The 26,103-nt window shown below is 39.0% G+C and overlaps 1 protein-coding gene across 4 annotated transcripts; it reads right to left on the reverse strand.

Annotated features, from left to right (window-relative positions):
• Positions 1-1,529: 1,529 nt before the first annotated feature.
• On the reverse strand, positions 1,530-25,705 carry LOC139951677 (uncharacterized). 4 transcript variants are annotated; one of them, XM_071950677.1, is made up of 24 exons: positions 24,441-25,705; positions 22,031-22,129; positions 20,802-20,915; positions 20,178-20,278; positions 19,667-19,759; positions 18,951-19,097; positions 17,376-17,501; positions 16,655-16,768; positions 16,148-16,270; positions 15,424-15,564; positions 14,290-14,586; positions 12,575-12,880; positions 11,934-12,248; positions 10,483-10,605; positions 9,932-10,057; positions 9,411-9,524; positions 8,191-8,307; positions 7,512-7,613; positions 6,915-7,043; positions 5,920-6,060; positions 5,203-5,243; positions 5,034-5,100; positions 4,722-4,778; positions 1,530-3,869 (listed from the first exon to the last, which is right to left on the reverse strand). In XM_071950677.1, the coding sequence occupies exons 2-24, from the start codon at positions 22,102-22,104 to the stop codon at positions 3,721-3,723; spliced, it is 3,117 nt and encodes a 1,038-aa protein (XP_071806778.1). In that variant the 5' UTR covers positions 22,105-22,129; positions 24,441-25,705; the 3' UTR covers positions 1,530-3,720. The 4 variants fall into 4 exon arrangements, with proteins under 4 accessions (XP_071806778.1, XP_071806777.1, XP_071806776.1 ...); XM_071950676.1 differs by having other exon boundaries at positions 22,031-22,168; XM_071950675.1 differs by having other exon boundaries at positions 23,741-25,705.
• Positions 25,706-26,103: the final 398 nt, after the last annotated feature.

Here is a 26,103-nt window from a genome sequence, read left to right on the forward strand (position 1 = left end):
TTTATGTACCTTTAATTGTACATTTTGATGTACTTCAATTTTTTTATATTCTTTATTTTTGGAGGTTTTAAGAAAAACATTAAATAAATGTATATTATAAAGTGCCCAATTGCCAAATGATACATGGCGCTGAACATAAAGTAGGCCTAGCATGGTAGATATTGATAGTGGACATTTAATAAAACTTGATTCAATAACTTGTAAATGTGATTTGTTTTTCTTTTAGAGTTTATGATACTGACACCTACAAGCTTGTACAGGCCAATGTTGGACACTCAGACTCCATACGTTGTATCATTCATCTACCAGAGAGAAATCAGGTATGGGTTGCATTCCAGGCTAGGGCAGAAATAGTGTTCGATCTTCACTCATCATTTTGCTTGAGCAAATCTCCCTGTAAAGAGCACTTATATATCTTATATAAAGAGGTTCTGCTTATAAAGAGTACGTTCTGAAGTCCCAATCTCATTTCTGCTCTGTGTTTCTTTGTCTTTATTGTCCTCTTATAACAACATTCCTGTTTAAACAGCGGCTAAAGGAAAATCTCAATATTTTAAAGTCACCTGGAAATATAACCTTTTTTTCTTCAAACATTAGAGTATATGTTAATGAACAATAAAATAATTTGTTGAGTAATTGTTTGTAACGATTTATATGTTTAAAAAATAAATAAAGTTGTTTTTGGGGGAATCCGCCTACTCCTTTTGTGACGTCAATCGAGGCAGACTTTGCCAGACTTTGTCTCGATCTACATGCAAGTCCTAGTCGTGAGTTTGTACGTTTCGAAAAAAGGTTTGTTTCTTGCATTTTTCCGGCAATGTCGACCACGTGTATTGCTGCTGATGTATTGCTGCTTGAGGCAGCAAAAAAACTAAAAATGGGGTCAGTTTGCAAAGTGGTCCGGTCCGACGTCTTTTCCAGCGCTGTGCAGCAAATACTTCGAGCCGCCGTGCTTCAAATATCGCGCCTCGATTGACGTCACGAACAGCGCCCTCTCGGGTCGGGCCTACTTTTAAATTTGTAAACACAATGGAAACTACATTTTTAGAACCTTAGTTAACTGTTTTTTTCATACTCTACTCATCAAAACACATATTTTAGTGACAAAAGCTTTATCTTGACAAAATATCACTTCCAGGTGACTTTAACTATTACCCTTTTTGGCCAAACAGACATCGTAGATACCGTTTTATAACCATTTTACGCTTAAAATTTGCATTTGGTAATAAATAATTCAAGTCAAAAATGCACCTCTCCGCGCGGCTTTTTCAGCCGAGAGTCAAAAACGGCTTATCTATTATAATGACCCCTTGACGGCAGTGACGATTTTCCCCTAACTGGGTTTGAACACAGTTCTCCAGCTTTGGCAAACTGAGGGCGCTATTTTCCACATCAAATAGCCTCTCCTCCAGCCCTCAAAATAGAGAAAACCTGTTAGAAAAGTATCATGAGCCCATTAGATAGAATGGTATGCTTACTGATATGATGATTAAAGGCACTGGACACTGTTGGTAAATACTCAAAATATAGCACAATACTTGGTAAAAAGCAATGCAGAAATGTTGATAGTAAAAATAAATTGTGAGAATTGGCTCCCTTTGAAGTAAAGTAATTTTTTAGAAAGAGGTAATTTATCACTCATATATTTGAATTTCATCAAAGACTTCAGGCCTGAAGCATCTTTTAGGTATCTGGAAGCACACAAGTTCTTGCAACAAGATTTGTTGTTTTCATTATTCTCTTGCAACCTCGATGACCAATTTAGTCCAAATCTTCACAGATTTGTATTCCATGCATATAATGTTTGGAATACTGGACTTTGGCAGTTACCAGAGGTGTCCGGTGCCTTGAAAACGATTTTGATCTGTCGTTAAAGTTGAATTTGATCATTTGTAAATGCTGCAGGGACAGTTTTGCTTAGGAAAACGAAACAAATACATTCTGACACGGATTGGATAGAAAAAAGGCGATAAATATGTAAACTTATGTAAATACAATAAGAAAACTAAACCATCAACTCATGCAATTTTTAAAACTTGAATGTAGAGAACACTACACAACTTGTACACACTGGAATAAAAGGTGTAGACATAATATGACATGTCTGTTGTTTAAGTCTATGTGATAAAAGTTGTGAAATATTTTAACACATTCCGTCCAAAAATGGATTGATTATTTAGGGGGAAAAAAAAGAAAAATTGTTGTATAAAACGCTTTTTGATACACTCTAAGAAGACAAGTTTTTGTGACGTTTTTTTGGAAGAGGACATTTAACACAACACACTTTCTTTCAGAAAAGTTTAATTAACTGCTGCTTGCAAAAATTAATGTAAATATCTACAATTTATCTTTGTTATTAATGTTAATATGTTAAATAATTGTAAATATGTTGTCGCAGAGTTTCTGCGCAGACAAGGCAAGACAATTGTGCTTTTAGCTGTTCCATAAAACAGCCGCAGTGTTAACCATAAACAGCCGTGGTTTCAACCTTAAACAGCCGTGGTGTGAACCATAAATCAGCTATTCCACATTATATAAAGTTTGGGGTTTGCGAATTCAAAACGTGTAAAGCGACTCATATTTTTTTTTGAGGATGTCCATCCACAGTCGACAATGTTAACATTGTTTTTGCTCAGTAAGATTACTCATTGTCGACTGCCTTTAAATAAAATTACAAAAACCTCCGTGTCAAGTTATTGCTGGCGTGCTATAATTCAGTTGGAAGTCGTGAAGTTACAGTTGACAAGTTGTGTTGGAGTAGTTGTGTTGGAGTACCTGGTAGTGCAGCCCACCCAATAAAATTGTACATTTAAATTCAGCATTCAATAATATCCCACCTTCATATCATTGTTATGAACATTATCTAATATACTTATAAGCATTCATTCATAACATTATATATTCAAGTTGAAATATTTCTGTGTACTTAAATTTATATTATTCCAGATTATATACAAAAAACATGTTATTGTTTCTGTGCTTGTAAATACTTTTTTTTATGCAAATAACAAATGTTGCCAACAGCTGTGTTTCTTACCGTTGATTTTGTTTCTGTGTTGTTTCTTGTTGTGCTGAGGATAATGTTCCGAAAACCTCTAGAAAATCTAAGCCCCAAAGTTTACCAAAATGTGAAATGCCATAATTTCAACTTATATCCTCACATTCGGAGTTCGGACCCTCCCAGGTTTTTTTTTTTAGCAATGCCTCTGTAGTAGACATGATTTAACTACATTTGTTTTTTACAAAATCCTCTGACTATTTGCTGACAATACCTTTAACCTGCTGCAAGTATAATCTGGGTTATAAATATAAAGTGAAATGAGTAAACCTTCTTGTGAGTGACTTTCTTTAATTTCCTTAACGAAATGTAGGCCAACAGAAGTATTAAAGTGTATGCCTATAAATACACATGATCTGCATACAATATTTTAGTAACCAGTTAACTTTGCACCGATATCAATCGTAAAGCTATAAATATAAAAAAAAAAATCAACGATGTGTGTTACTGTTAGCACTGTTTACTCAGTACTTTCCCCTACCCCGAGTCCTGTGGTCATAGGCATATGAAACCAAAAACAAATATTCAGTATCCCCGGTGTAAACTTAAACAAATTATATAAAATTAAGCCATGGTCGGGAAGAATTGTGGTCAGTCGAGGGTGATATCCAATCGTCTCCTCCTGGGCGAACGTCGAACCAGGAAGGCGAATTGAAGCTCGTTTAGATGGACGTGTCTCCCATGCCGTCTGCCGTGTCAGAGCGTGGTTTTACGGGGGAGAGCTGACTGCCGTGGCGGCCGGAACTACGGTCGGATTGTGCTCCGGACCGGGCGGCGGACCCAGCTATACGCTCTCTCAGTGACTCCGCGGCTGCAATCAACAAACAAAAGAAACACACTTTTTTAATTAAAAAAAATGGCTTATTTTATATTTTATTTATTCATTTAATTAAACGTTGATTAAAGGCAGTGGACACTATTGGTAATTACTCAAAATAATTATCGGCATAAAACCTCACTTGGTAACGAAAACATTGTGAGAAACAGCTCCCTCTGAAGTGACATAGTTTCGAGAAAGAAGTAATTTTCCACGAATTTGATTTCGAGACCTCAAGTTTAGAATTTGAGGTCTCGAAATCAAGCATCTAAAAGCACACAACATTGTGTGGCAAGGTTTTTTTTCTTCTTTCATAGTTATCTCGCAACTCCGACGACCAATCGAGCTCAAATTTTCACAGGTTTGTTTTTTTATGCCTATGTTGAAATACAATAAGTGAGGAGACTGGTCTTTGACAATTACCAATAGTGTCCAGTACCTTTAACAATCCACTTGCAATCAATCGACTGAATAGTGTGATTGAAAGGGAACAATTCAAACCAATACACTGTTATAACATTAAAATCATCAATAATTATTGCCTATCACTGCCTTTAGTAGTAGGCCTAAGACTTCACTTGTCGAAATTTTCCTTACACTTATTTGTAATTTCTTAAGCGCCATTTTTAAAGCTAGATTTCCAGCTTTATATAGAGTTAGTATAACACATGCGCTTTGGGCGTGCTTAGGGCGGATTATGACGCAAAAAGTATAGCTATTTTTTTTTTTAGTAATTAGCATTTTCTCTTTATGTTACGTGACGACATTAAACCTCCTTAACTAGAGTGAAAGTGCCAAACAAAAGTGGCGGTCGTATGCCTTTCAATGTGTTTTTGTTTCACTCACCCGACATCATTCTGTCTGTGCCATCACGGAACCTCTCAGACTTCTTTCTACCAATCACTAAAATGACAAGATTAAAACAAAAAAATAGTTGTGGATGTGCAGTAAGGCTGGGAGGATTTTGTGCACAAACTTTAAAAATAAACATTTGAAGAGACTTGTCGGTAGGCCTACACTCTTAGTGTAAAATCTCTTATGGGATAAGTGTAATTTGGCTCTGAAGAAAAGCCGTTGTCAGTCTCGACTTTTCGAGCAGTACACTCAGCTCATCTGGAATTTAAGTAATGGTTGTATAAACTGTTTTTGTATACTCACCAACAGCAGCAACGAGAGCACACGCCACGATCATACCAAGTGGGAAGAACCATCCACCAATTGAACTCTTCTCACCAATAAAAGGAAAAATACAAAATTAACGAATTAATGAATCATGACATAAATAATACAAGGGATAGAGATTGTCAGATCAAATCATGTTACATACCCTTTTGGTAGTGCCACCTTCTTTGACCGCCATGTATGCTTCTGAAACAGAAAAACGAGATTGCATAACTTTTAAAACTTTATTTAGTTTTTGTTTCCTTTCTTTTTTCCCCCCTTACACCGATGTGTGTTAGCACTGTCTACTCAGTACTTTCCCGAGTCCTGTGACAAAATATCACAGGCATATTACTCGGGTGGGATTACAACCCACGACACTTGCAATCCTAGAGCAGTGTCATTACCAACTAGACTACTGAGGTTGCCCGGTAGCTAGAGGCAGTTCGAATCCTATGTTTTGGCAGCGGGTACCGCAACGATATAAGAGATGTTATCCCCGATGCAAATTTAACATCTTTTAAAACTTTGTTTGACCTCTCTTATACTCAACTTCATACGAAGTGGCATGAAACAAGAGGTTGATTTAAAAACACATTACAGTGATAAAGAACGATAAATAAATTGATAATACTTTTAAGTCGCACAAATGTATAGTAGACAATAAAAAGTATAAATAATAACAATACATAAACGTTTTTGTTTTTTTGAGCGCATAACACAAAGCAGTCATTTGATGACTCTATGGATGCGCTTTTATAGAACAGAACACAAGAAGAACAGAAAGTATGCACTTGTTGGTCCGTTTAATATAAATAAATATTGCACATAATGTAACCGATGACATGTGAACTATCTAAATAGAGATATACATTATATTTACCTTGTAGGGACATTGGCATGACGCAAGTATGACGGTCCTCTAGTAATGTAAAACCCGCCACACAGGCGCAAGAATATCCACCAACAGTGTTCATACAGAGATGATCGCAACCATCGGTTTCCTCCATGCATTCGTCAATATCTGCAGAGTAGTTCAATTTTGATATTATACAAATAATGAATGTTTATGAGTGCAATGGTGCGAATATGTTCATGAGTTGAAAGATGGATTGTTGCACTATTGTACGAATGAAAAACATTCATAACATCCAAGTAGATCTTTTTTCCATTTTGATTGGAGGATACACATTTCAAAACAAACAAAGCGTCTGTTTTGAGACACGCCAAAATACGTTCCTTGCAGTAACACTGCTGCATTACCAAAGGTGCCCACGCAGTGATAATTTTACTCACCCTGCAATCGTACTTTTCGGATGGAACGAAAAATGCACGTGACGTAGCGTTCAATAGTACTTTTATTTGCTATTACACGTGACGGATAATCCTCCAATCAAATGGCAAGGATCTGCCTGGATGTTATATAAAAATTTATAACCATCAAAGACCAAGAAAATGTTCAAGGAAAGGCAAAAGTGCTCTCTTAAAGTTTTAGACTGTAACTCATTCCAATCCATTCGAGCCAGAGACTGGCAGAAGATCGAGCCTCATGGAGGCAACTGTTGCACAGAGGCACTGCTAGCCTTGAACAAATCGTCTAGCTCAGGCAACCGCTAAGGGTCAGCAGCGAAATGAGAGGGAACGTGAGAGACATCTCCATGGTCCAACCCTCCCTATAACTACAACCTGTGACATGCCTGAGAGTATGTGGCTCACGGATCGGATTTTTGAGTCATCGATGGAGTCGACCTTGGGCATCAACTACCTCAACCCTAACAACTTTCTTAACATGTAGAAAACTTCTTCTTTGACATCGAGTTGTCTGTTATTATTGTTTTACTGGTATTTTAAAGAATCTGAGCCGATGTTCAACTTTACCGTCACATGTTGCGTTGACCCCTTGACCTCTGAGGAAGCCATTCATGCATGGGCACTCGTAGCCTCCAATCGTGTTGTTACAAGTCTCCATGTCAGTGCACTCATGGATCATCTCACCACAACCACCGCCTGATCGTAGATGAAAAAGAAAGAAAAATGTTAACATATAATTCGCATTTTTTTCACTTTTCCATTGGCCTGAGTCTTTGATGAAATGCGCACATGTGAAAGACAATCATTAAAAACTTGTTAATTGTTCTACATCAAAGATGGTGGTCAATGACGTCATGCGCAATCCATCTATTAGACCCCATGTGTATGACGTCACATGCCCAAAGTGCGCCCTCACTGAGGTTAAGGACCCTCAGCGATGGTGACTAATGACATTGGTATATATTGCATCCACAAGAAATATGAACGTCACCTTTGGTTTTACATTTAGCTGATAATTTATTAAACCCACTATCAAACCACGCTTATCAGCTCTCAAAAACAAGAAAAGTAAGTTTGTTCAGAAACTACAGATGTTGCTGTAGAGTAAATCGATGATTGTGGGAAGCTTGGAAATGCAGTCGGGTTTTAAAATATCATATTTACCTTCGCAAGGCATGTTTTCGGTGTTTAGGAAATATCCTTGGTAACAGGAACAGGCGCCATTGGTGCACACCTCCACTCCAGCACAGGTATTGATACAGTTGTCTGTATGACGTCACAAGCAACAATTTGTTTACCATTATGCTACATTTTTAATCTTTGGAGGGTGATCTATCAAGACATATGTTTTCAAGATCGTGCTATGGCCGACCGGTGAAAGCCGTGACCAGAACAAAGTTCAGATGATTCTGATCAGCACCGTTTAGGTGTGAGGTCAGGTCCTAAGGGACGAGGTATTATAATTGAGTCGGACTTCGGATGGAACGTAAATCTGTTGGTGCTGTGTGTTGTGTAAGGCAAAGACCCAATAGCAATTGTCGTTCGGAAGAGGATTTGACGCAGTGATTTCTTGTGCAATGGTTGTCTGCAGGTTGCTCCGCATAACCATCTAAAACCACTATTTAAATGGGTCTCATAATCATAAAGTTCGCATATTATTATTACCTGTCATATCTAAAAAGCATCTTAAACAGTGCTTTGAGACACGAAACACTACTTTATGAGAACCGTTATATGCTTCTTCTCTGGTCATATTTGTACGTTCACTAATACTTCGAGTGGGATATCTAACTATCAAAAATGATAACTTTTATTATCTTAACATTTGATGGAATTATCTTACCCAGATCACAGTCAGTTGCGTTACCCTCCAGACATTCACAGAAGATAGTTTTGTTGAAGGTGTTACAGATTTGGGCTTCCGGGCAGTTCATATAGTCGGTTGAACACTCGTCAATATCTGAAATTATGACGGGTAAAAACTAATGGATCTTATGTGCCAATGTGATTATGGACGAGGATTGACCTAAGCTTGAGGCCACTCTCTGGCGTAATTCACGAGCCTCAAAGTGTGACGTCATGTTCAGGCTATAGGATCTTCTTTGCATATTGGGAAATGTGAGACATAGAATGCTGAATGGCAGCAGATTTATGCAAAACTTCCATTGTTTATGTAGTTTTGAGCATGCGCATATTACTGAGAACAGTAATGGACTTGCCATGGTACTCTCTTAATGTAAAAGAGTGAAAATTTCACTCTCTTGTCGGGGTGTCATGTTCGCTCTTTTGAGAGTAAAAGTCAATCTGAATCACTCTATTTGAGTGAAACATGAACGAACTTCACTCTAAATCGAGTTGAAAGTACCTGTCTTTTACACTAGAAAGAGTTGTCCGCCATTATGGCTAATTGCAAGAGTGGTTGGCGAGAGTGGTTTGTTTCACTCTTCTACATTCAGAGAGTAAGTCTACTGTCACCTAGCGTCCCAAAAGTTCACGTGGCAATACAATAGAAGTATGGTTTAAAGGCTTAGTGAATTTCCAATTGTCTGATTTAGGAATGCAATTGCCTCCATTGGAATTCAATTTGGAGTCCAACTTGAGTTCATTCGTTCCTCGAAGAGCTTTCAGAGAGACTCATTCAAATGTTTAGGGGACGTACTTTATTTCTATGGGTCACAGGCACTTCAGTGTTGGTAAAATTCACATTTCAAAAAATGATCTCCAGTGGGATTTCCCATGATTTCTAAAGCATTCCTTTATAAAAAAGCTATTTCAATTTAATCCTTACGTACCTGTGGTAACCACAGTACTAAACCATTGATAATAACAGGTTTTTTTTAGAGGACATTTAAACTTGCGTCTTTAAGTTTTTTACTATGGATAATTAAACTAACGACGTTGCATGCTGAGCATTATTGTTACTCTTGAACTTCCATCAAAGGCTACCTCTTAGCGCATAAGTTCATCTTGGTACCACCCCATCCCTCCCCCCCCCCCAAAAAAAAAAAAAAAAAAAAAAAAAACAAAAAAAAAAACAGCCAAACCCTGCCTCTTCACTCTTACCATCACATTCTCCAGTCTCGTCATTTCTCGTGTATCCCTCTATACAGGGGCAGTCATATCCACCCTTAGTGTTCCTACATGACTGCATAGTATTACAGTCATGCGTGGTTTCACCTGTAAATACAAAACAAAAATGGACAATCGTTACCCGTTTCAGTCAAATAGACTAGGAGCGACTCTATCGGTCGACCAAAATAAATTTTGGTTTTCAGACAGGCGAATTTTATAACCTATCTATTACATTAGGTTCGGCTAATGACAAGATCGACATCTGAAACCAAGGCGCTCCAGAGTCGTTCCGATCGACTGCAACAGTCGATCTTTCGCCTTCTAGCGCACCCAGGCGCTCCTAACTGTTTCAGACGCCAACATTTTTATGTACTAAAGAAAAGCTCCTTAAGTTGGAAGTCAATCAAATCATAATGGAACAAAGAAAATAGGGAAAAAAGTGTTTTACTCTCTCTTGTTCTATATCCTTTGAAAGTTCGAGCTAAAGACTATAGTAGATGTACGCAACTCACTTTGACAAAATATGTTTTCGATGTTTAGCTGAAACCCTTCCACGCACCCACAGCTAAATTCTCCGGTACGGTTTCGACACAGGTGGATCTTAGTCGGATTCGTAGGGTCGTCGTTTCTACAAGGGCCTTAGAGGAAAACGTGATACAATAATGATTAGACATTGTTAAAACAAAGAAAAAGTTTCATTAAAAAAAGTATAATAAAAAAACATCTTACCAGAATTTAACAAAAAATTACTTCAATGTGGGAAATTGAGATTGAGATTTTCGAAGCTTTGACGCCGTATGTACTCTGCAAAAGCGTAGGTGTTCAATGGAGACTTTCTGGTATCTTTTTAGCAGTTGAAAACACTAAAAGGTTCCCACTACAACATAAAGAAATAACTCTGGATTTTTTGCAGTGTAGGTCTTAAGCTTACTTTTACTTTTACTTTTATTTACAAATACAGTCGGTGAGAGTTTAGAATGAACAAGGTGAGAGTTTAGAATGAACAAAGCATTTCAATTCTGGGCAAGATATTAATTTTGTGATTTTGTCTTTAATTTATTACCTTCTGTAGAACCGGTCATATTGGTCAGCTCATGTTCTTCATCTTCCACGCAGGCACAGATCAGTTTTCGGCCTGTCTGGCTGCACACCTGAAGCGCAGTACAATTGAAGCTGGGCGGTTTGTCTATTTAAAAAAAATAGTATAATAAATTATTGTTATTCAGTGTCCAACACCTCAGCCGGAAAAGCCGACGCCCAGTCACATAATCAGCATGATTCTGAAGACTGTTCGAGATACTGTTCGAAACGTCGAGACCATACCGGCTCTTTTCAGAGCCAGCACTCCCACAAAATAATTATACATGGTTGTAACCGCAAGTTTATAATCAACTCAACTCTACTTATAAGCAAGATCGTTTGCAACACACGCGCACCATTTACCTGCAGTAGACATGGTCGAAGAAACATGACAGTTCAAACTTATGCCAATACAATGCCTCTTTCTTCTGTACCACATTTGTGTGTTCGCAAAACGACGTTTTACCTCAAACTAAAAGTTTACCCTGTCAGTTTGCCTTTTGGGTAAATACTTAGTATTTGGAAGAAAAAGTTTCATCTCCTTAAACGTTGCTGCCGCTTCTCAGGTTATATCATAAACTTGGGTTCGATCCCTGGCTTTACGGCAGATAATAGTTATTATAACACCCCTTGCAAGTATTCTGCCTGCTCATTGGTTTAGAGCGCGTCACATGACATGTCTTAGTTTTGCTAGACGACGGCCGTGTGATAGTGCGTCGGTTTGCCATGCGCTAGTCCGAAGACTAGCACACGGCGCCGTGCGCTAGTCCGACAGACTAGCACACGGCGTGCAGTACCCAGACGTCCGTTGCGTGTACAAGGATGATAAATTAATAGTCTGTAAGTGTTTGCAATCTGTATTCGCGTCGTCCGTGGATTGTAGCATTCAGGTCTGTAACTTAATAATAATAGTACAGTATTTAGAAATGTTTGGGGTGTTATAAAACAAATATTGACTGCTTTTACTCGTGCAATGGTTAAAAACTATGACCCCCTCGGTGATCCCCGGAGCGTTTTATTTTCCCTCGGCGTCGCCTCGGGAAAATAGAACGCTCCGGGGATCACCTCGGGAGTCACAGTTTTAACCATAGCACTCGAAGCAGTCAATACTTGTATATAACGGCCTCTGACTGGCACCCCAAGTAAAGATGTTGAAAAAAATAGGGAGACCGCAAACATGGGGCTGAATAGTTCGGTTGGTAGAGTAGCAGCATGTTAATTTTTAGGCTGCAGGTTCAAGACTCGCCCTGTTAAATTTGTATTCGTTCAATCATTAATTCCTAACCTACTCAGTTTCCCATTTGACCTTGATATTTAGATTTAAAATAAAAACAAAAGCTAAGAAGAAATGTTTTATAGAATCAGTCAGGGTGGTCAAGATTAGGCTCCATTAAGTTGAAATTGCGACTAAATTAATTGTAATCTTAGACTTACCGATTTCACATATAACTCCAGCATCCTGGCTATGCTGACAGACGGTGTTCGTCGTGCGAGAACAATCCAGTAATCTTTTGTTACTTCCTCCACACCTGAAATCGCTCAATTCATAAGATCCGGGTTCTGAACCATATCTAAACGTACCATTAGACAATATGCTTTCTGCCCTTTCAAAGTGGAGTTGCCTACAAGCTGCGTGGGCGTCATTGATGTCCCATCCATTCCCACACACGGTGCGCCATGCGCCACCGTAAAGAACTTCCACAGTCCCCGATGATGACGTTCCACCAACAAGTCGAATATCCGTAGTTCCTGTATAGTTTAACCGGGTGCATGTAAATAGATTGGGAAATATTTTATAGTGGCTTAAAATTAATCTTAAATGAAATACTTACAATTTGGATGCAAATATTAGTAGATGAAGGAGTGCATTACTGCAGAACAAAATCACGAGGTGAGGTCTGGTATATCCCAAAACGCCCAATCCAAGGATATTGTGCCTTGGGAAACCAAGGAGAATCACCCATTATATTTATAGGCTTGTTATGGCACACAGCGCCTTATTCGGGCAATGTTTCCTTTTAAAGTTATAGAAACCTCCAAGGAGCGTTCTTTATAGAGTGTAAAACAATACTTACCCGCGTTGCACTTAACCGCCACATCTTCGCCATGAGAGCAGGTAGAGCCAGCATGCCTGTGTTGGCAGTACTTCAACCTGGTCTCACTCCCACCGCAACTCAAGTAAGTCATGTGTATTGGCCCACTCCCAGGACCAAAAGGAGTTGCACTACCCCAATACGTGTAAAGGCTGGGAAAGTTGAGTTGCCTGCATACAACTGTTGCATCGTTACCGTCCCAGCCGTCGTCGCACACAGTACCCCACTCTCCGTTGAAAAACAACTCCAGTCTACCATAGGAAGGTGGACTACCTACAAGGCGAATCTCTAATTATAATAAAACAAAACCGATTATTTTTATATGGTTTCTCAAACTTTGTTTCATAATCATCTCGATAATAAATTACATGCTACATCTCAGCCTTTGCCGGTGTTCGTGTGGCAGGAGATTTTGCCCGTTCTTGAATCATCCTCATATCCAGCCCTTTTTATTTTCCCATATGGCGGACAGATAAAAAATCACGCATTCGAATAAAAGGTTGGCCAGTGGAACATAAAATAAGTTCTCAGAGCAAATACTTTCTTCAGCACATATCAAGACGTCAGCATAAAATACAAACAGCAAAGATACAATATAAAACTATCCAAAATGTAATGGTGTGGTAAACGTCCATGCGTTTATGACAAAGTTAAGGTGTCTATTTGGGATTTTATCATAAAACCCTGCCTCTACACAACTGGAAAGTATTATATCAATATACCAATAGCAATATTATACTGGTAGCAATCCAACAGTTTTCCAGGTGTTCGAGACTAGAGATTGCATATTACCATTCTAGGGGCGAACCCATTAATATTTGCACTGGTAGGGTCAGGTGTGTCAACCAATTGCACGACAGACTATGGCTTTTTGTGTACAAGTCAAAGGGGAAATCTATTGATACAGCGGACCAGTCTATGCTGTAAACAAGCCAGCGGAAAAACGACCTTGCCTTGTACAAACTTTAAATTATGTTTCTAAAAGTGTATTTTACCTAGAAGTCAGTGAAAATGGGATTTAACAATTAATAATCTGATGAGATCCAGTGGCAACATTATATTGAATTGCTATATAAAACAGAGTCGCGGTCTTAAAAGAGCACCGGACTGAACCCTGATGTTTCTGATCAGCAAGGTGTGGGTTCGAGTCCCAGTCTCGACATAATATGGGTCCCTGAGCAAGATACTTTACAGCAATTACTTATTTGTCATTTAGTCCGTATTATAATCATAATAACATCGAAGTCTTATATAGCGCACGTATCTACCAAACAAGATACTCAAGGAGTATACAAACTTTCAGAAAGATAGGTTATTGCAGTGATGAATTATAAAACCCAAATATGTAGCACATTATAAGGGTTTACAAGGTGCTACGGCGCATACAGCAGCCACAGCCAGGAACACCGGGGCAAACCCCTTCTCTTTTCGATAAGTGCACTGGGTTATTTTACATGCGTTACACAACACATGGGACCAGCGGCTTTACGTTCCATCCGAAGGACGAAGCAATGGTTAAGTGTCTTTCTCAAGGACACAGTGTCACGGCTGGGGATGAGCAAGATACTTTACAATAATTATTTATTTGTCATTTAGTCCGCTTATACCAGCATTGTTTGCGCTTGAACGTAGAACACATTTAGAGTAAAGGGTTAAACTAATTTAAATCAACACGAAACCTGTTGGTGAGCACCAACCTGACGTGCAGTTAACCCAGGCAGCTTGTCCACATCGGTTAGGACAATCTCTTATGTCTCTCTCGGTTCCCACACACTGAACATTGTGCAAATGCATAGGACCGATACCCTGGCCAAAGCTTGCACTAGACGTTACAAAGGAAGCTGCCTTGGTGTAGTTCAGTTGCTTGCAAACTACGTGAGCATCATTCAGGTCCCATGAACTTCCACACACAGTGGTCCACTGACCACCATAAAAGACTTCCACCCTGCCCTCGGAAGGGTATCGTCCACCACCGAGTCGCACTCCAACATCGTCTTGAACGAGAAGAATATTTTAGGAAAAAACAATAATAACAGTAAATAATGGTTAAATATTCTCTTTTATTATTTTGACCATCCAAGAGGCCACTTTACTAATTGAGCTTCAAAACAATGTTCTCAGTTTCGAAATGTTACTTAATTGCCAATAACTATCAAAAGTGTCCCACTGACACGGACATGGGGTGTGTGAGAGGGGATAACCAACACGACCCAAAATGAAGCCCAATCTTGAACCTAATTAATGTAGCCCAAACCTTTTGTAATGTAGCCTGGTTTAGGTCCATAGGTAATAGGTTTAAATTTAGGGTTACCATAGGTCTGCATGAGCTACCTTTTGTATACAGAAAGTAGGTATACATATTTAAACCGGGGAACTTTACAAATAGGGGCCACGGTTTATGAAGAAAACAAAACAAATGGGAGCCGTTGCAAAAAAGAGTTCAAACAAAAAAGGGACAATAGGAGGTCCACAGTTGTAGGCGTTTACAAGCTTGTAAGGTTTGTACAATGTCAGTATAGTGTTTACACCTATTATAAGGGTAAACATGGGAAGCATTTTCCAGAATAACCACTCAGTGCAGCGGTTCATTTTTTAACTAGATGTAATGCCATCATAACAAAAGATAAGTCAACAAAAAGTCAATACAAACTTGCCAATGCGCGCGTTGGTGAAAGCTGTATAACAAAATGGTCAGTGATGTAGAATTTGTAATCTCATATTCCTAATATCTGATTGTGATTGGGTACTGCAAGTTCATGTGCCCCTTATTAGTTCCACTGCGAAAAGAAACTGCTTGAATGTTTGATACCATCATGAAACTCCAATCTTACCTTTAGTGCCTATATTAAGCTCGACGGTGGTGGTGTTAATAATGTGACCTTTGAAGTAAGAACAAACAGAGTGTTCATCCGTCACGTTGCAAATTCGAATCTTATCACAGTTCATTGATGAAGGCGCGCACTCATCGATATCTGTGTAAGAAAAAAATATATTGTTAAAACTAAAATTCATCATAATTGCTCTACAAGCTGCTTGTTATCTTCAACATTGTGCCATTTCAAAGGGAGTGTACACTATTGGTAATACACAAAATATTTATTAGTGTAAAACCTTACTCGGTGACGAGTAAAGGAGAGCTGTTGATAGTATAGAATATGTGAGAAATGGCTCCCTCTGAAGTATCGTAGTTTGGGAGAAATAAGTAGTTTCTCACTATAACATTTGAATTAATTTTCGAGACCTCAGCTGAGGTCTCGAATTCGAACATCTTAAAGCACACAACTTCGTATGACAAGGGCGTTTTTCTTTCCATTATTCTCCCGCAACTTCGACGACCAATTGAGTTCAAATTTTCACAGGTTTTTTATTGTATGCATATGTTGAGATACACCAACAGTGTACTGTGCCTTTAAGCAGCTCTACGACATTGGGCCCAGGGCTTAATTGGTCCGGTGATCTAGTCCGCTTGGCCTTACCACACCACGTCAAATCATGAAACAAATACTGTGTTCTATTCTCAAACTCTTCTGATTTAAGTGAAACCAAAGATCGTACCGAAGCAGGTTTTGTTGTTCATCCCAAGCTCGTAGCCTTCATAGCAGTCACATGTGAAGGTACCATTACCATTAATGCAAATCTGACTACAGTCATGTTCCCCTAAGGAACACTCGTCTATATCTACAGGTATTGAAGAGAAAAAGCGGGAATAAATACAAACAAATTAACAAAATGAAAGTACACGTTGTAATACAAACAAAACAATGGAGCAAAACATCCAGTTCTACAAAGTGATGGACTGTGATGTATTTCACGAAGTAAAATAAAACCACAATTTCGAGGGATATTTACGTGGATTCTTTTATTATCCTAAACATACCATATTGTTTCATCACAAAATAACAATGAGTTTACGCTCTTTGCCATTGTTTTAAGTCTTTGGAATTTCTTTTGCTGACGTGTTAGTGACCAAAATCCAATGTGTGGTTTTAAGGAGTTGTGATTTTATTTCAAATGTTAAATTTGTAATGAATGAAATTATTATTAAAAATAAAATTACCATACCATAGCAGTTGTTGCTGTCGTTGCGGTAACCCATCTCACAGGCACATTCAAAACTACCATTGGTAATGATGCAAAAGTGGTCACATGCCATGTCCTGAGAACATTCTCCCACACCTTCAAAAAAAAAAATAATGTTTTTGTTTTTTAGGTCATGATAAGTCTGTATAGTTTGCCACACAGTTAAATTCCATCTTTCTCATAAAAAGAGTTCTCTTTCGGAATGTATGTTAATATTTGTCATTTTGTTTGTCCATCCATAGGCCGAGGAACAAGGTTTGTTGCTTCTCTCTGGACCTAGATGTTGCCAATGTTTAAAGTTCGCTTTTGTATCATTTGAACATCCTTTGTCCTCACCACTTTACTCCTATTGGTCCATAGCCACCAATTCTTTCTGAAATAGAATTTTCGATCGGCTATAATTTTCCCGCTTTTTCCTGGATTATTTCTGGATCCTTCACCTCTCTTTATTCTATAAATTGATATTGTTTATGTTTAAACTTGTCTATATGCCTCTGAAGAAGGTCCGGTTTGGACCAAAATATAAGGCCATCTATTCTACGCAGTACTTTTATGAAATGTAGACATAATAATCATCTTGACTATAATTATTACAGCATTATGTATATTTAATTTTAAATTACTGTGATTTCTGCAACCTTGTATAAACGTATTCAGATTGGTATTACGCAGTTTGTGCGTTGAATATAAGTTGCCACTTTACCGTCACACGTTGCACCGTCTCCGTTGATGGTGTAACCGCCATGACAGTTGCATTCGAAGCCTCCAGGAACGTTGGTACAATTCTGCTGGCAGTTATGGGTGCGACTCACCAGGCATTCATCCGTATCTAAAAATAGCATGAACACAAGTACAAAGGTGTATATTTTAATTTATTTTTGATATTTGTTTCATTTCTCATGTAGATAAAAAGTTAAACATATTTTAAAGTACAGCAAATAGCAGCTGGAATACATAGGAAGGAAAAATAAACCGCTGGATGAAAGTGCAAGTCAATTTTGTTGCCTAAACTTTGCACTATAAGTTACAAAAGACTGGAGCAATTAATCAGAAAATCACACAACAAAAAATCATTGTGAAGATGACATCAGAACAAAGATTACACAGTGATGAATATAAAGACCCGGTAAAGACCCAAGTTCATACTTACTACGAATGCGAATGCTATACAAATGTTGACGTCACAAATTATAATAGTTCGCATCAGTTGAACTGTGGGCAACCCGTGCGAAATATTTCCTTCGAAATAGCCACGTATAATCAACATTCGTATCGCACGTTCACAGGAAGTACGGGCCCAATGGTATTTTTGTACGCGTCGGACGCAAGCTTGCAAACGCCTGCACCAGTGTACCTCCTGTGGACCTTGGGATGGGTATTGAAAAGGGGCCTGTTTAGGGGGTTCCGTGGTCCCCATCTCCGGACCGCATAAAATTTGACGCACAAGGGTTTTCAATGATACTGAATCCGAATTTGGTTGTTGCTAAGCTCTAAAACTGCACAGTTCATGAACAGACCAATTCTTGGGTCATTTTAGGTCAAAACAGTATTTTTTGACAACCTCTGTATACACTGGGAGTATTGACCAATCGTTCACGGCAGTGAAAGAACCTTTTCCAAGGTTCTGTCGGATTACACGCAAAGGCCTACAACAAAAACCCACGATTTTTATTCATTGAACATCATCGAGTTCAAGTTGCCATTTGTTTTTCGTTGCTACGATATGCGTGTGTTAAATTTTTATTATCAAACGCGCGGCCGAGTTATGAGACGCAGACGTACTATTTTGTTCGTATTTCCACTCGCGCTTGTGTGATTAAACTTATAATTTTGTCGAACGAGCCTGTAAATCGGCATCCTTTTATTCAGGGGTTTGAAGAATTACAATGTATGTTATAACGGTACAGTGTGGGAACGAAACACGATCATGCTTCGAATGACGTCAGCCACATCACAGGCTTCCGAGGATTTTTAGATCACTATTTGTCGCCGTAATTGTTTCTTTTCGTGATACGGTGCAGGTTTTTCGCCAAGCAACAGCAAGAAATGGATGTTCTGTATTTTATTTTATACCTACATACTAAAATGGCGTGGTCCAAAAGTGGGGACTACGGTTTTGAACAATTCTAGCGATCATCCCATGATCTACTGTCCACCATTTTGTGATACGCCCCTAACTTTTGTTTGCAACAGCTCTCTTTGGTTTTGCACGCATTTTCTGTGGACCTTTCCCGAACCGTGGACTCTGCTGCCCTCTGTGGTGTGTTTATCTTCTTACCTTTGCACGTATGTCGATCAGTGTTCAGGGTGTATCCCAATTCACATTCGCATCTATAGCTACCGATGGAATTGATGCACATGTGGTCACACTTGAGAACAGAGTTGAAGACTCCTATACTGATCTGCAGATCACATTCGTCGATGTCTTTAAGGAATGAAATAATAAAAAAAAAAAATCAAAGAGAAAAATAACGGAGCAATACGAGATTATAGCGATATAAATCATTATGTGATCCGGGTTAATACTATGGCGAGGAAATGTTCATACACATTATTTCCACAGATATTTACGCTAATGACGTCAACAGTTACGTCAGATGGAGTACTAGCTTAACTTTAAATTTAACACTTTCACGTGGCGTGTTTAGAGCACCGAACTCGAGGACTTGTATTTCTGATCAGAGTCAGATTTTGTCAAGTCAAGTCAGATTTTGCGTACATTGTGTAATAAAAATAACTCTATATAGAAACGTTTGCGGTAACACCACGTAATGACTATCTCTAATGAGTTGGGGTGGTTCTGAAAAGAACCGTTGGTTTCAACTCGACGTTTCGATCAGTATGCTCTGATCATCTTCTGAAAAATAACTCTCCCATGTTCACATTGAACTAAACCAACTCATTATCAGAGTGTGAATGTTGGATCGTGTTGTTGTAGTTGTTGATGTTGCTGTTCGTGTTGTTTTATCAAGCAATAAAAAGGTTATTACATACCTGTGTTGCATGTTATACCAGTGTATCCAGGCTGACATTGGCAGGTGTCTGGTGCGACGCAATCCCCGTTGATACACGGTGGATCGCAAATGACTAGAACAATACAATTAAAAAACGTAAATAAAAAGTAAAACAACAAGTTTTTCGTAGTAGGACATCATCAGCTGTCAAAAATAAAAAAATATGAATAAATAATAAAAAGGTGCGTTGAAAATTGTTAATTGGGCAGGATGCCAGTCCCATACATGTGACATGGTATTGTGGTTGTAACCTTATCCTGGTAAGCATCATTTTGTTGCATTTTTTTCTGTTGGGTACTTTTTGTAGGCCACAAAACACAATGTCCACAGCTTTACATTAAACTAACACGGTTTTAAGATAATGGTGGAAGAAAGCTTGAGTAAAACCATGGCCTCCATGGTAAAACAATGTCACAAAATAGTTTTGCATTGTGTGCAATATCGTGCAAATGTATTTACCAGTACTGGTATCTCCTAATATAGTCACTTACCCATTGCACATTGACCAAAGCGATCTCTGCGCCATCCATCGCAACATTCAGTTCGTTCCTCAGGGGTCCATTCTGTGTAATATTGTGGATACGATGCTAGTCTGTGGTGAAACAGACATAGATTTAGATACAATCCTATCATTAGTAACTCCTGATGCCAGTCTCTACAAAGACAACTGTCACTTCCCCTAATAGAGAACTGCCGTAGTCTTGACCCAAAACGTCACTATATCATACTGTTAACGTAACGTAACGTAACGTAGCGTTACATAGCTTAACATAACGTAACGTAACGTAATGTAACTTAAAGAAACGTGAAGTAAAGCAACGTAACGTAACGTAACGTAAAGTATCGAAACGTAACGGCCACTGACAGAGGACACGCTTTTCTTCTTGAATTCATTTCGGTTGACTACTGTAAAACCTACAATAGCTGACTTACGCAAAGCCAGCGGGCGGTACCGTTTATTTTTACACATAGTACGTCTGTAGCTAGCCTCTGTCTTTTCCACAGATATTGTTATGGTAAATGTGCCACCAGTGTGTCGATACCTAGTTCCCCAGAAAATAGATCTAATAATCTCTACCGTTCAAGATTGATTTATTGAACTAAAGTGAACCAACCTTGTTCTTGTGCACCGTTGCCACCATCCGCACTTCAAACTATACGACTCGGTGTGGTACTTTGTAATAGACAGAGTCCGTAAGTAATGGTAAACTTTACTGCATTCATTCACCCTGGTATAAAGAACCAGAAGAAAAAAATATCATTCAATTTAATTAGATGCTTCTTATATAGATGCACATGTCCGTCACCCAGTAACGCTCAAGGCGCTACAACATTTTCCTGCGGGGTATGTGGAACTATGTTTTTGAGTTATGAAATCAATGATTATAAGCTGATGTGGTGCAATTTGGCGCCAATCAAAACACGTACAAGGGTTGGGGGGGGGGGGGGGGGGCGAACCACTTCTCTTTTCGAAGAACCGGGTTCTTTTACATGCGTTGCACAACACACAGGACCAACGGTTTTAATAAGGACACATAACGACACAAGTGTCATGCTTAAGGATACAAGTGTCATGACAAGGACTCGAACCCACACTCTGCTGAGGAGATACACAATGGCCCACTTTTATGGCTCTGTTTTACCGTAAGCAAAGAATCGGCGCTTGCGGAAGCGGGTAAATCTGCGCTTACGGTAAGCGTGTTTCTCATCAGGACTCGGCAGGGAAATTTGAAGGTATGATGAAGATAGGGATGTAGTAAGGATGATTATGTATATTTGGTTTGCGGTAACACCATGTGTGTATTTACTTGCCAGGTAGAGTTTTCTTAGGGAACTGTCTTGCTTTATTCTACTGCCGTAGAGTAGATAATCGGAGGTTCGGGAGACTTCTCAGTTCTGAAAAGAACTGTCCTGCTTATTAACTATTACCAGGGCGGATGGTATAGAAATTAGACTGGACTACTACTTTAGCTTATAGGATCGTAATTAACTGTACTGCCGTGGAGTCAGTTCTGAATTGGTCTCAACGTTTCGACTAGCTTGCTCTAGTCATCGTCAGGAGACGAAGTCTCCCGAACCTCCGATTATCTACTCCACGGCAGTAGAATAAAGCAAGACAGTTCCCTAAGAACAACTCTACCTGGCAAGTAGATACACACATGGTGTTACCGCAAACCAAATATACATTGATACCTCACCATGCAATGCCTCAAATCCTATATAAGGATGATTATGTTAAAATAAAAGCTCTTTTATCTTCTTTGCGTTCACGCAGGGAATAAAAATAATACCTACACTACTGCATTGTTTGATAGGTCTGTTATCGACTTCAAATTGCTCTTACCCCAATGTTTCTCCCTGCACTGACAGGCCGAGTACCAGTGAAACACAGACGAATCCTTGCATTAGAGACCTCATCTCAACAGTCAGTGTGGTTTGCACTCTGTCAATGGAACATTGGGTAAAGTCACATTCACTCTACCTTGAAGGGGATCGAAAACATAACAAAAAGGGATCACAAAAAATTCTTGGGTTGCCACACAAGGAATTTGGGGGCACAAGGGTCTACGGGAGGTTCTTAACTACAGAGACAACGGAAAGTGTAGAATTTTTCTCCACAGGGATGCAAACAATAGAATGGGTGTGGGTGAATGATTTAGTTCGAATCTCACCCGAGTAAAAATGCCTGTGAATTTTTTTCACAGGACTCGGGAAAGTACTGAGTATACAGTGCTACACACATCGGTGTATATGGGTAAAAACCAAAAATTAATATTCTTTATCCCCGATGCAAATTTAACATCTATTAGATTTAGTGCTAGGGAAGGAGAGCCTATTTTTTTTCTAGGCACGGAAGTGCGCGGGTCGCGGTCCGTGCATTTGGCAACGTGTCTGGTGAATTGTAGTATACTATTATTTTATTGAAACCAAAATAGTTATCTCTATCACTAATACTGAGACTTTTTGTAGGACACAAAACACAAACGTCCACAGATTTACATTTAACTAAATCGGTTTAAAGATAACGTTTGTAGAAAATTAGTAAAATAACTACACACAAAAAAATCGTCACAGTGAGACGAACAACATACTATAAACGTAAATCTCCTGAAAACATTGCTCTGTGATTTTACTTGCATCGTCATAGATGAGTAGGGCTTCATGTCATGGCCAAAAAACTTGATCGACAAAAGGTATCCAAATGAGAATAAAAGACATTATGAAACAACGCCGAGTTTTTAATTTAGCCGCTTATTTGCAACAAATTGCCGACAAAACCTATACAAACATTAGTTCACATGTCTTTATACTTTCATCTGTAACAATAAAGTTTAACGTCTTAAAGACAGTGGAAACTATTCGTAATTGTCAAAGACCAGTCTTCTCACTAATAGGTGTATCTCAACATATGCATAAAATAACAAACCTGTGAAAGTTTGAGCTCAATTGGTCGTCGAAGTAGCGACATAATATAATGAAGGAAAAAACACACCTGTCACACGAAGTTGTGTGCTTTCAGATGCTTGATTTCGAGACCTCAAATTCTAAACTTGAGGTCTCGAAATCAAATTCGTGGAAAATTATTCCTTTCTCGAAAACTACGTCACTTCAGAGGGAGCCGTTTCTCACAATGTTTTACACTATCAACCTTTCCCCATTACTCATCACCAAGTAAGGTTTTATACTAATAATTTCTTTGAGTAATTACCAATAGTGTCCACTGCCTTCAAACTGGCAATGTCTTGAATTTGCAATGTCTCACTCAAAATATTATAAAAGAGCCTTGAATCCTTTTAATGGTCATATTAAAGAACACAAATTTGTGCAGCAAGTGTGTTCTTCTATCACTATTCTCTTGCAAATTCGATGATCAAATTGGGTCTACATTTTCACAGATTTGTTCAAAGATGATGCTGGTATACACCAAATGAGAATACTGCGTCTTTGACAATTACCGAGGGTGCCTTTAAGAAAATTACAACTACATGATTTAAAGCCTTTTCGGTTTTAATCCTTCTGGGCCTGAAACAAAAATAATGTGTAAACTTCCTACCTTTAGAGTGCCACTCGACAATCCTCTAATTGCTTCTCAGTCAATGTAATGATTAGTCTACTGATTTATGTCTAGTCTTAGCTCTCCGTCTGTGATATGAATACTTGAGGAAACCCACTCCCCCTTTTATAATTCTACCAAAATCTTCGTATCCGGGGAAAAAGAAAACACTCTAGGAAAGATAAGGTTTTATAGTCCCGAGGAAACTTTGTATTATGTGATACAAAACAAACTTTCAACATTTGGCATGTAATTTGCTTTGGCGATAACTACAGAATTAACTTTCATTTTTGAGGGTTAGTTTTTATATCTTGTTATGATTGGTTATCTGTATTAAACCCCAAGGTGTTTGGATGCCTGGTCACCCGGATTCTCTAGGCCATGTGCAATAATACAAACACAAATATGAAAGTGTTTCTTGGGACTAGAGTCAAACTCCGCTTCACTGAGGGAAATATACATGTGGAGATCGTTGAAAGCAAGCCGTTTTGAGATATGGCGAACACAATGCTACAACACTAAAATTTGGAAAAATGTGTGTGTATTATACACCCAAACCACGGTACACTCCTATCTCAAGGTGGGCTCGGTCCTACTTGACTTACTATTTTTCTGATAACTATGTGTCACTACACATGAATCATCAGTGTATGGTTAAACCTTTATAAAGGTTTAATGTCGGCTGTTGTTAGCATCTTACCTCTAACGTTTCAGAGAAGCACTTCATCCCCCAATCTCGAAGAGTATCTCCCAATCTCGAAGAGTATTTTTGACAGACAGCCACCATGTATGTTGCTTGTGTGTGTATGCCTATACTACTTTATGCGATTATGCATGGCGTGCTAGAGGGAATTCCCCTTTTGCTGGGGCGCTGGTGCGCGGGCTGCGGTCCGTGCATCAGCAGGCATTGCGGGTACCCCGCGCGGGTATATAAGCTTATCGCACGTGCCCACTCGTTCTTCTGTTTTGCTCGGCCTGTTCTGCTGTTGTCACGCCTGTTCACTTAGTTCTGTTTTGCTCGGCCTGTTCTGCTGTTTGCTCGCCTGTTCACTTAGTTCTGTTTTGCTCGGCCTGTTCTGCTGTTTGCTCGCCAGTTCACTTAGTTCTGTTGCTGCTCGGCCTGTTAGGTTCTGCGCTTTGAAGCTGTGATATATGCCCAGTTGTTCGAGAGTTTAAGCTGCTAGATCCGAATTGTTGCATTGGAAGCGCCGCATGCCCTGGGTGAGTAGCTGCACCTCGTGTAATTCAGTCCTGATGTCCATGTGATTAATTTACTAAGTTCTAGTGATTCTTGATTGAATAGATTGCCTCACATAACAAGTTATCATTACCTCAGAATCAACAACCAATCAGCCTCATCACCTAATCAGGAACCCTAATCAATGCCAGTAGTTATTCAATGAAACAGTCCAGTTCCGAACATTAATCAGTGTCAAGTGTTAACTATTATTGGAGTCTCAGCCCCGTCTGATGTGGTGTGTGTGCGGGTCAACTCAGCTAGGCGCCTGGGGGTATATTTCTCCAACGAGTCCGCCCCTCCGGTCTCTGTGGTTACCGCACATCGTAGAGGCCGAAGTCCCGAGGTACCCGGCGAGATAGCGGCTTGTGTTCAAACTCACAATCAAGTGAGTTCATTCATTCATTCAGAAGATAATTCATGTATAATGTGTTATAAATACACTGGCACTTTTGGTAATTGTCAAAGACCAGTCTTCCCAATTTTCGGATCTCAACACATGCATAAAATAATAAACCTGTGAAAATTTGAGCTCAATCGGTCGCCAAAGTTGCAAGATAATTAATGAAATAAAAAACACCCTTGTCACACGAAGTTGTGTACTTTCAGATGCTTGATTTCGAGACCTCAAATTCTAAATCTGAGGTCTCGAAATCAAATTCGTGGAAAATTACTTCTTTCTCGAAAACTACTCCACTTCAGAGGGAGCCGTTTCCGAATATTGTGTGAAACGGTTTCTCACAATGTTTTGTTCTACCAACCTCTCCCCATTACTCGTTACCAAGTAAGGTTTTATGCTAATATAATTATTGTGAGTACTGTCGACTGCCTTTAAAGACACTGATGGACACTATTGGTTATTAATCAAACGTAGTTGAAAGCATAAAAACTTACTTGGTAACGAGTAATAGGGAGAGGTTGGTAGTATAAAACTTTGTGAGAAACAGCTCCCTCTTCTGAATCCTATTATCACACATCTGAAACCACACAAAGTAATGCAGCAAGGTGTTGATTCTTTCATTATCTCTTTAATTTCGATGACCATTTGAGCCCAAATTTCCACAGGTTTGTTTTGTATGCGTATGTTTGAAAAATACTGGTCTTTGACAACCAATAGTGTCCAGTG

This window comes from Asterias amurensis, chromosome 19 (genome assembly GCF_032118995.1).
Source record: "Asterias amurensis chromosome 19, ASM3211899v1".
NCBI classification, from domain to species: Eukaryota; Metazoa; Echinodermata; class Asteroidea; order Forcipulatida; family Asteriidae; genus Asterias; species Asterias amurensis.